At 35.3% G+C, this 12,107-nt stretch overlaps 2 protein-coding genes across 2 annotated transcripts in view; one reads left to right on the top strand and one right to left on the bottom strand.

Annotated features, from left to right (window-relative positions):
- LOC122138547 (NACHT, LRR and PYD domains-containing protein 3-like) overlaps positions 1-12,107 on the bottom strand; it is a 788,161-nt gene that overhangs the window by 487,421 nt on the left and 288,633 nt on the right. The window lies entirely within an intron of this gene.
- The window catches only part of LOC109075406 (NACHT, LRR and PYD domains-containing protein 3-like), a 441,226-nt gene continuing 437,576 nt past the window's right edge, over positions 8,458-12,107 (top strand). Inside the window, exons 1-4 of the mRNA XM_042731927.1 lie at positions 8,458-8,839; positions 9,068-9,149; positions 10,859-10,972; positions 11,875-11,988. Of these exons, the coding sequence (XP_042587861.1) occupies positions 8,821-8,839; positions 9,068-9,149; positions 10,859-10,972; positions 11,875-11,988 (329 nt within the window). The 5' untranslated portion in view covers positions 8,458-8,820. The remainder of the gene's footprint in view (positions 8,840-9,067; positions 9,150-10,858; positions 10,973-11,874; positions 11,989-12,107) is intronic.

Here is a 12,107-nt window from a genome sequence, read left to right as displayed (position 1 = left end):
ACTTCCAGCCAATCAGCAACCTTGGGAATCCCCCTTTTCAACAAAGGGAACCCCCGTTACACAGGCAACACAAATAACGTACCTCCAGACTGAGCTGAACTGGTTTATCTAATATAATTTTAACCTAATTGATGAACTCAATGCGAGGGTTAATTAAGTGATTGATGGTTGTTCATGTCTATGCAATTTCACATATTGCTGTAAACTTGGGATTTCACATTTTCATTATCTTAAACTCATTCTTCCCTAACTTTCTATCCTCCTGCAACTTGTGTGAATTTGTGAGTGCGTGTGCTTATGTGTTAGATTAGTTTATATGTCTTAGATTTATCTAATAAAGCCTTATTCATATTGAAAAGGGAAGTATCTTGTGTTTTGTGCTTACAAGTTAATGTCTTAAACTGCCGATCTTGTTACTGTGCTAATTAATAGTGTTTTCACTATACTTTGGATATTAATATCAATTGCAGAGTTGATGTTATACGGCTCGTTCAGTGAATCGCTGGCCGTTTCAGTGATCAGCCGTGAAACAGTGATTCTGTTCAAATTCCCTTTAAAATCTTAAATGATTCCCTTTGAGCTAAATTGACCTGTTTCCCTTACACAACTTATTCATTATATTTTGAAAATACTTCACAAAAATAAACTAGAGAAATTAGGTTGTTTCATTGACAATGTGACATTAAAAAAAAGATATAAAAAAAATTGTCTATGGAGTTTGATGTCCTCTCTGAGCAGCTCCACTAGCTTCCACTCACTCCCTCATCTGTCCCAGGACACTTGCAATCCTGAGGCAGAGCAAATAAACCATGCCTGATAAAAACAACAGCACAATGAATTTCAGCAAAAAATCTCTCTATTAACTTGCTTACTTTGTATTTTTTAAGTCTTTCCCCAGCAGTACGGTGAACATTTTAGGACATCCTCAGACCTCAGTCATTAAATGAAAAGGTGTCATGCCTCAGACTAAAAGGCTTCAGTCATTGGACAAAACGGCATCGCGCCTTGGACTGAAAAGCTTCAGGTCTCAGGAAAAAGAACGTCAGGTGTCAGGTCTCATACAATTAGGCATCAGACAAAAGGGACTCAGACAAAAAGGCATCAGACGAAACAAACTCAGACAAACAAGCATCAGAAAAAAAGGCGTCAGACGAAACGGACTCAGGTGGAGTATCGCGTTGCCCCGCCCCAGGTGACGTCACACGCACGCGGTTCAGAGGAAGTGGTATATAACGGTTGATTGATGGCAAAAGGAGTTAAGCAGCATCTGATATATTTTAACAGTTTTATTCAAATGCTACACTAATTAATTTATATACGGAAGAGAACATGCATTTGGGCAACTAACAAGCTTTTATTAAAAAAGTTAGTAAGCCACATTGCAACTAACAAGCTTTTATTTTGGCAAAGTGTAGTAAAATTACCCTTACAAAAAATAACCATGGTTTTACTACCACAAAAAAATAAAAAAATAAATAAAATAAAAAAATAAATAAAGAAATACAAAAAGCACATGGTTGATATAGTTAAATCATGGTATCCACAGATTAACCATGGTTTTGCTATACTAATCATAGTTTAACCATGGTGTTTGTAGTAAAACTGTGGTTATACAAATGGTAATCATTACACTAAAAAAAGTTACTACACTTTTACTATAATAAAACACAATACATTTTATATATATATATATATATATATATATATATATAAAATTATGTTGCTCATCTCATAAATAATCATAACAACAATTATAATACATTATAAAACTTACTTATTTGTGGATATAACTTTTATGAGTATGATTATGTATAGCACGCAATAAACACCATGCTAAATCCACATAATTTATAATGGATTATAAGTCTTATATCTTGACATTATTTATTTAAGATCTGTACAGTATGTTATTATCTTATTGATAGATCTTATGTCTTACTTATATCTGATCTTATGGCTGTTTAAGGAAAAACATTATTTTTATTTTCATTATTAAGTTTAATCGATAATGTACTGCTTCACTGATGTTAAATGTACAATATATCCATATACAAATGAAAAAAAAAATTACAGGATCTTATGCTTTTATCTTGTAGTGAAAGGCATCTGAGAAGATTAATAAAATCAAGCGAGCCACAGAGATGGCATCTTCCAAGAGCATAGCTATGTATTTTTCTTTTCTGCACTTGGTAAGAACACTATTAACTCAAAGAAAGTATATGTAAACATTAAAACATCATAGAATAATAATGAACAAGAGTGCAGATTAAGTAACAAATAATTGAAAATCACCCAAGATCAGTAAACAATTTTTAACTATTACTGTATTCATTTTATATTAAGGGAGTACATCCAGAGGCAGTGAGTGAACTCCGTGTCCTGAAATCAAAATCAGTTGGGAAGACTGGAATCAAGTCTACCCTATACAAGGCTTACACAGGTAATTCACAACTCTGTTTGTGTGTGTGTGTTTGTTTGTTTCAGTTTGTATATGTGTGTGCGCACAGCTACAGCTTAATGTCTTCATGACTGATAATTTGTGTTCATTTCTTTAGGTCCCCTTCCAGATGCTGATGTCTTGGCTTCTGGTGCAAAACTAAGTCAGATTAATCCCAAGCCTTTGCTGGCACACATACTTAAAGGGCTTGTCAAAAGTAGAGTTGGTCCCCTCACAATTCGGTCCTGTACCTCATGGCAGTCCACTTTCATGCCAATGTCCCCCTATAGCTGCAGGTGTTCCTGATGTTAATTTCCCCCCACTACCTGTGTTTGTTTATCAGTTTGGCTGTAATTTTAAATTTGTGCCCACACACAATCAAGTACTTCATCTGGAGTCTATAAAGGTTACCCATAGTTCAACTTGCCAGATTGAAGAGGCCACAAGACTACAGTCAAAATGCACTGCTTGCGGACAAATTTGGCAATCAAGGGTTACTGCGAGCAGGTTCGAGGGAGGTTTGTCATATGGTTGGGGATTCAGCTTGTCAGTCGTTGGCCGCAAGAATCATTAAGGGCACAAGGCAGACAAGTGCTATGAAATGTGGCCTTGAACTTGAGTCAGATATTTCGAGAAAATATTCTGAGACAGCCAGTGTTAGTGGTAGGACCATGTGGCTTTATTTTACCAGTGTTTACCCCCACCTCATCTGCTACTCTGCCTGGTTGCTCATGGGTACTGGCTACTTTTAACCAATTTCAGCCCATCTCTCACTGAATTGAGGAATTTAGTATCACATATGAAACCTACTACTTCATCTTATGATTCTATCCCCTCTTCTGTTATAAAGAATGTTTTCAATGTAGTCGGCCCCTCCATTCAGGTCATCTTAAATTTATGTCTTGCATCCGGCACTGTCCCTACATGTTTTAAGCATGCGGTTGTCCAAGCCCTGCTCAAAAAACATGATCTCGATGTTAAATGCCTAAATAACTATCGTCCCATTTCTAAGCTTCCTTTTATTTCTAAAGTTTTGGAAAAAGCTGTTCTGTCACAGCTGCTCCCTTTTTGACCACTCACAATATACTAGAACCTTTTCAGTCAGATTTTAGTTCACTTCATAGTACTGAAACTGCTCTGCTCAAAGTAACCAATGATCTTCTCCTTACACTAGATTCAGGTGATAATGCCATACTGATATTATTGGATCTTAGTGCCGCCTTCGATACCATCGAACACAACATCCTCCTTACTCACCTTGATCAGCAGGTGGGCATTAGGGAGACCGCATTACTTTGGTTCTGTTCCTATCTCAATGATAGGACTTTCACAGAATCTATTGGCAAGTTCTCCTCATCCTCTGCTTCTGTTTCATATGGGGTCACTCAGGGGTCCATCTTGGGTCCTATGCTTTTTAGCCTGTATACCCTTACGAAAAAGAAGTTTATTCAAGTGTGCTATTAGTATACTTCTTTTAAACTAAAAATAGGAAAGTATGCTTTTAGTTTACTTTTTATGTACTTCTCAGAAATGGGCTTTATGTACTTCTCAGAAATATACTTAAAATGACATTTAAGTATACTTGACTTATACTTACAAAAAGTCTAAATATACTTGAACTTTACTTAAGTATACTTAATAAAATAAACTTGAAGTATACTACTTTTTGGTAAGGGTATGCTCCCACTGGGTGCTATCATAAGGAAGCACAACATCTCTTTTCATCTCTATGTGGATCATTCACACTTGTACTTGCCTCTAAAATCTAGGAATTCCATACAATCTCTTCTGGCCTGTCTCGAAGACATCAAAACTTGGATGGTTAACAACTTTCTCCAGTCAAACAGTGACAAGACAGAAGTGATTATTTTTGGTTCTCCCAAGGCAAGATGCACTGTAGTACAAAATTTAGGTAACTTCACCCCATTTATCAAACCTTATGTCAGAAATTTGGGTGTCATTCTTGACTCAGAACTCTGCCTTGACAAACAGATTAGTTCTGTTGTTAAAAATAGTTTCTACCAGCTCAGAATGATTTCCCGCCTGAAGTCATTCCTATCTTTTAACGATCTAGAGAAAGTTATCAATGCCTTTATTATATCACAGCTGGATTATTGCAATTCCCTCTACTTTGGCCTCCCACAATCATCACTTAGACGTTTGCAGTTAGTACAAAACGCAGCAGCGTGTCTTTTAACGGCCACTAGGAGGCGCGAGCACATCACCCCCATTTTGGCCTCCTTGCATTGGCTCCCAGTTCCTTTTAGGATTCAGTTTAAAGTTTTATTGGAACATTATATGGAACATTATATCGCCAACCTTGTACAGCCATACTCAGTTCAAAGGTCACTGAGATCCTCAAACAAAGGGCTCCTGCTTGTGCCGCGCTCACGGCTTAAACAGAGGGGTGATAGAGCATTTGCAGTTGCTGCTCCACGTTTGTGGTACCTGCATTCAAATCCAGGTTAAAAACTCATTTTTATTCCTTTGCCTTCCTTGTTCCCTAACCTGGTACTCCTGTTTGTTTTCTGTATCTCTGTCTTGTGTGCCCTGATATGAAGGCTTTATTTTTATTCATGTTTTATATAATTATGATTATTGATTCTATGTGTTTTTATTTTTATTATTTTATTATTTCGTTATTCATTGTACAGCACTTTGGTCTGTTTTGCATTGCAAAATTACTTACTTACTTTATTATCTACCCAGAAGCACCACATCTGGGAGCTAGTCCAGACGGACGAGTGCACAATCCATCTGAAACCCAATTCCAATTTGGACTAGTAGAGGTAAAAAGCACATCTGCTGACAACATTGCTCAGGTTCCATTTATGAAAATTCAAAGAGGACTAGCCAAACTTAAAGAGACCCATAAGTACTACTTGCAGGTTCAAGGTCAGCTTGCAGTTACTGGTCTACATTGGTGTGACTTTGTGAGTGACACAAAATCAGATTTCACAATACAGCGGATCTGGCGAGATGATGCCTTCATAGCATCAATGAAAGACAAGCTAGACATGTACTATTATAACGTTTTCATGGATGTGTATTTCATGGACAGATTGTGTTCATATTATAGTATGAACCTATGATTTATTTTTACCCTAATAGTAAGTATATACTTTATGTAGTTGGGTAGTATGTAGCATATTTTGTAGTAGATATTTTGTAACATATTAGATACATCATAAATTATAACATTAAATATATAATACTTGCTATTAATTAGATGTAAATATGTACATACCAAGGTGAATACATTGTTTTGTATTAGATCTTCTGTAATGTATATGATATGCATACACATACATTGTGTGAAATAACAATGAACACCAGGATGGACTTTTTTTTCATGAATTATTATAAAAAGACTTTTCATTGTCAACTATTTCATTGTGTCTGTCAAATTATTTTCAGGGAAATTTTATATAAATAACTTCAATATACATAAGATAAATTTTTACATTAAAAAAAAAACACGCATAATGTACAGGCAGAAATCAAAAACATTTAATGATGGTAAGTAGTATTAAAGGTATGCATTGCAACTAACTTAAAAAGTAACAAAAAAGTATTTAAAAAAAAAACTACTATCAAAAGTTAACACTAAAACACTACTATTGTAATAATCACAGTCATTCTAAAAAATCTAATATACTAATATACACTCACTGCTCAAGAGACATTGGTCCCTGATAATTAACCATAAAACAGCAATTATGCCAGATCTGATTAATACTTCTAATTAATACCTTCTAATCACCCTTTCCACCAGAATTCTGAGGCGTACAATGGCCTGTGTTTTTTCACAGTCCTGTTTGCTGAACTGCTTGGCACATTTGAAAGGTGGAATGATCATTCTAGCACCAACGCTGGAGAGCATATCTTCAATAGTGAACCCCTTGTCTGCCATGACCACATCTCCAGGCTCAAGCAGGTCCAAAAATGATGGATTTCTTCGTGATTTCTTTGTCAGAGGTTGAACCGGTGTAAAGCTGGGAGATAAAAGTCACTGCACCACATGGAGCTACCCCAACCAGACCTTTGAATGTGGTAGTGCTCAGAGTGGAGTATCAGCGATGTAGGGCTTTCACAGCGGATTTCTGTGTAGTCCAGGATGACATGCAGGTTTGGATTGAACAAACGGTAATTCTCTGGCATGGAGGAGCTTATTTGTTGCCCGGACATCTAAATGGGTACTGAACCCAGGTAATTAGCCCAGGTGATAATGGTCCTGCTCACCGTAGCCACGCTTTCTCCGAAAATGTCAGCAATAACTTGATTGATTGAAACAAACAAATATATATTTAGTTACAAGACAGAACCATTGTTTTTACAAAATCATTTAATTCAACAACTAGTGTTAGACACATACAGGTATATTATAATTAGACTAAGATTTCAATCCAATAGCTCAAAAGAATTCGCTTTACCTTGACATAAAGTGACCATGGTTTTATTATAGTAAAAGTGTAGTGACGTTTTTTTTAGTGTAATGATTACCATTTGTATAACCACAGTTTTACTACAAACACCATGGTTAAACTATGGTTAGTATAGCAAAACCATGGTTAATCTGTGGATTAGCGCGTAGTTGCAATGGGGCTAACTAACTTTTTAAACATGCACATAAGACTCTCCAAATGCATGTTCTCTTCCGTATATAACTTAATTAGTGTAACATTTGAATAAAAATGTTAAAATATATCAGATGCTGCTTAACTCCTTTTGCCATCAATCAACCGTTATATACCACTTCCTCTGAACCGCGTGCGTGTGACGTCACCTGGGGCGGGGCAACGCGATACTCCACCTAAGTCTATTTCGTCTGACGCCTTTTCGTCTGATGTCTTTTTATCTGAGTCCGTTTCATCTGATGCCTAATTGTATGAGACCTGAGACCTGACACCTGATGTCCTTTTTCCTGAGACCTGAAGCTTTTCAGTCCGAGGCACGATGCCGTTTTGTCCAATGACTGAAGCCTTTTAGTCTGAGGCATGACACCTTTTCATTTAATGACTGAGGTCTGAGGATGTCCTAAAATGTACACCGTACAGCAGGCTCATTTTCTCCAGAATAGTACCAAAACAAGAGAAAATGGAAACACTTATGAAAAATATAAAGACAGGTTTTCAATCTTTAGATTAGAAAATATGACACGTCGTCAGCCTTCGTCGCACTGTGGTGACTCTATCGGCCTTGGAATGCCATCTTAGGAGGGTGCATTCTACATTGGGACAGCTTACATTGGGACAGCTTACATCGTGACGCTGTGACGCAATCGCACTTCAAATGCGCACTTCAGAGTCCACGCACTTCAGTTTGGGACACAGCTAGTGTGTGATACAATAGTGCTTTGAAAACTGCGCTGGAGCCTCGGTATCAATCGTCCCATCACTAGTTTCTGGATTTGGATTACCTTTGGTTTTATTAAATGTTCCGTTGATCGCATTTGGATCCCACCTCTGCTCTTTCTTTGCATCGACACATTACAGTAATCATACCTTTGTGTTGTTTTATTTCCTTGTTTTTATTCATTTATCACTTAATCATATAATCATACAATAATATACAATCATTAGCCATTTGTGTAATTTATCATTTAATTATTTTTAATATTTTTTTCTAATCATTTATTGGTGTTATGTTTTTTTATACTTAACATTTCATATTATTTTTCTTGCTTATGCATTTTTATTGTTTAACCTTATGATTTGGTGGTTTTATGAACTGTTTTATCTTCATGAATAGGAGATAAGAGGGAATGTTTTTGGAAATTCAAAGTTTATGGGATGTTGCAAAGCAGTTAACACTACTTGTATTTATTCAGATGAAGTCTGAACACTGAAACATATGCAGCTAAAATTCTGTAATAAACTACTCCTTTTTTGTACAAATGCTTTTTTTTATGATTTTGTATTCCAAAATGTGTACGTTATCTGAACGAATGATTTGACATCGCAAACGTTTTCCGGCTGTGTGTGCAGTTTAAAGACGCTCCCTTACGCACTATTGGCGAATATCCAGCGAATATTGCAGCAAAATCGTAAACAAATGTCTAATTTAAAGTTTGGTCTGATATATCCTAATACTATGCTAGCTGAATGTCTGTAATCGTTCATTCAAAAGCTGGATCAAACACCGGTTGAGGATTGATATCGCGCACGGGAACTGACGTCATCATTGTTTTTCGCGTCTCAAAAAAAAGTGAAAGCAGATATTCAGAGTTGATGTTTCTGCATTTAAACAGCTAGAATCGATTCTATACGGAATATCAAAGTGTTTCATAAGAACTTTTATCAAAGCTAAGCCACGATTTACGTGTAGCTGCTTCATAGAAATGCGGTGGACTTTGTGAATATGTGTAAATAAGGTGAGTGCTCATGCTCAGGTGCTTTACAGGTGACTTCATATTTCCTCTAAAGGACGTTTATTTGTATATGTTTTAACATTTTATTTTTCAAGCAGATGAAGGTGGTGTGATTGGTGTTTGGTGTTGTGTGTGGTTTATTTGATCATTTGTTAACACACGACTAACATTGTGTATCTGAGCGAACGCCGCTCTCATGATCTGTTTCTCTCATAATCCGTTCAGATCAATTATTGAGTTTGTTTGTCATTTCTATTCAGAGTCAGTGCTGCAGATCAGATTCTGTTTCATCATGGAGGACACACAAACATCCACAGATCAAGAGTTTTCTCCAGGATGCAGGTACTTTGAATAAACACTGTATTAAATCACCTTCAATGATGAGAGATGGGAGTCTCCTTCGTGTTTTTGTGTCTGGAGGCTTTTAAGTTAAACTAAGATTTTATTTAAAATAATCAGTGGTGGAAAGTACACAAATCAAGTTCTTGAGTAAAAGTACAGGTACGTATAATCAAATATTACTCCAGTAAAAGTAGTACTCCTTTTTCAATTTAACTCGAGTGAAAGTACAAAATAAAGTAAAATAAAGTAAAAAAGTGCTGATAGATAGATTTATTTAGCAATTTTATATAGGTTACTTAATTTAATTTTATATTAACACATTTTTTTTTATAATTCTACTGCTCAAAATACCTGGGATTTTTCCAAAATAACCACTATATGGAGTCAAGATATTTTTTTGTTGTTGATATGGACTACGTTGACGAGAGTGATGTAGTAATGTTCACTGTGAAGTTTACACTGTGATGTACCTGAGAGAAAACAGAGCTGACCATCTGATCTTCACCAGGAAGAAAAAAGTGTTTTAAAGTTTGTTGTTTTGCAGAACATCACAGTTATATATGGCATAAGAATAAGGCCTGACGTTGGGAAGAACATTCTAAGGAAATTTTAATTATAGTTTCATAATGATTTTTTCCTTCTCAAACCTTGTCTGTGGTGTAAAAACACCCCTGGCCAAATGCCCCCAGAGGGCATCGCTTCCCAGTTTGATAATCACTGTAGTTACCATGTTCTGAACATCACATGCTTTCTTCCCCCCCAAGATGTAATCTATCTAGGTGGTTGAATAAAAATATTTGGACTTTATATTTAAAAATTGCCTCAACTTAGCATCAGCAAGCTTGTTAGCTAGACAGTTAGCATCAGCTAACAATATTTACTTATTTTCAGTATGGTTATGAATAAACATTCATAACTGTCTACTCGGCTAGATTATCCAAACAATATAAACATTTATACTGTTAATAAACAATATAAAAACAGACGTCACATAGGGCTAAATGTGTAGCATTTTAATACAACTGTTAACATTACAGCAGTGGGGAATTTGAACATGCATGAGTTATTTTGCATGAGCATGAGCGCGTGCACGCTCACAAGATCTCTCGGTTCTTGTTTTTATACAGTCTATGCTTCTTACTTGTGAATTCAGTTCACTGGAGACTCGCACTAAATGGTTCATTTGAATCAGTGAGTTTTCAACTTAAGAACAGCTGCAATCGGATCATTCTAATTGGTGAATTAATCGTTTGGTGCGATTTGCGAACCGATTTAAAAGGTTCATTGAAAATAAACAGTTCGTTCTTGAATCAGACACCACTTCTGTGTGTCAGAGCAAGTGATATATTATAAGGAATAACGATATGTTTTATGAAATGTAGTGAAGTAAAAAGTACGATCTTATGCTTTGGAATGTAGTGAAGTAAAAGTTACTCAAAATAATACTACTCCAGTAAAGTACAGATACTTGAAAAATGTACTTAAGTACAGTAACTAAGTAAAGCTACTCCATTACTGTCCACCACTGAAAATAATAATAATAAGGTCAGAAAGCCTCCTGATGGAGTATTTTTGATGAAAAATACTTGAAGACCTGAAAAGAAAGAGATTATCATAATAAAGTTATGTTGTAACTATATTATTATTATTATTATTATTATTATTATTATTATTATTATTATTACTTGTTGTTACATGTTTTGTTATAGTTCAGTTCAGCAGAAGAGATCAGAAGCAGAGCCCAGCTGTGTGTCTATGAAGAGTGATTGGTCTATGGATCGTCCAGTAGTGTTTACGAGGGGAGATACAAAGACTAATCTCAGGTACATTTTTATATAAATATGCATGTCATTTTATTTTATCAAAATAGTGTTCTTTTTTTTAAGTTAAATTTATGGTCCTTTTTATGCCTCTATTTAGAAAAGAATTGGATGAAGAAAGATGAGTGAAAGAAAGTTACTTTTAAAAGTAATTAATTAGAATATTGAGTTACTCTATAAAAAAGTAACTAATTGCATTACTTGGTTTACTCTTTATGGAAAGTAATGCATTACATTAATTTTGCATTACTTTTTGTCACCTAGACTGGGGTTGTTTAATTGTTTATTACTTAAAAAAACACCAAAAGTTATATTTCTGTCAATTGTAAAGATCCTTTCACACCAAAAGTGAAATTAATAAGCCTCAGGCTGAAGGTAGTGGCTCTGCCTCTGCACCTCACTCCCAGGATATCTCAACATGGGGACAGGAGAGATGTCAATGAATAAATGAGAAAACAAAGTAACTGGCATTACTTATTTGAAAAAGTAACTCAGAATTTTTATTGTAAATTTTAAATAAATGTGTTACTTAACTAGTTACATAAAAAAAAAGTAATCTGATTACGCAACTCACGTGACTTGTAATGTGTTACCCCCAACACTGCTTGAAATGGATATCAAACTCTGGTCGCTGTGAGCACAGGTGCACTGTATGTTGGTGCCAACAAAAATAATGTTATCTTTATCTTTATATGATATTTTAACAGATGTAGTGTTACACAGAGAGACGCATTTGTGAAAGCAGTTCAAAGCACTATATTCTAGTTAACTTTTTTTGTAATAAAATAGTGTAAATGAAATGATCATGAACTGCTTTTTAAAGTTATTGTTTAAATAATATATGATTATGTACTTTGTTAAACATGATAATTCAAAGGATTGACTTCAATCTCTCTCTGTTATAGTTCAGTTCAGCAGAAGAGATCAGAAGCAGAGCCCAGCTGTGTGTCTATGAAGAGTGATTGGTCTATGGATCGTCCAGTAGTGTTTACGAGTGGAGATACAAAGACTGATCTCAGGTACATTTTTATATAAATATGCATGTCATTTTATTTTATCAAAATAGTGTTCTCTTTTTTTTAAGTTAAATGTATGGGCCTTTTTATGCCTCTATTTAGACAGGATAGTAGAGAGTAGA

This window comes from Cyprinus carpio, chromosome B9 (assembly GCF_018340385.1).
Source record: "Cyprinus carpio isolate SPL01 chromosome B9, ASM1834038v1, whole genome shotgun sequence".
NCBI lineage: Eukaryota > Metazoa > Chordata > Actinopteri > Cypriniformes > Cyprinidae > Cyprinus > Cyprinus carpio.
Note: the sequence above shows the minus strand (reverse complement) of the source record. Positions and strands in the feature narration are given on the sequence as shown.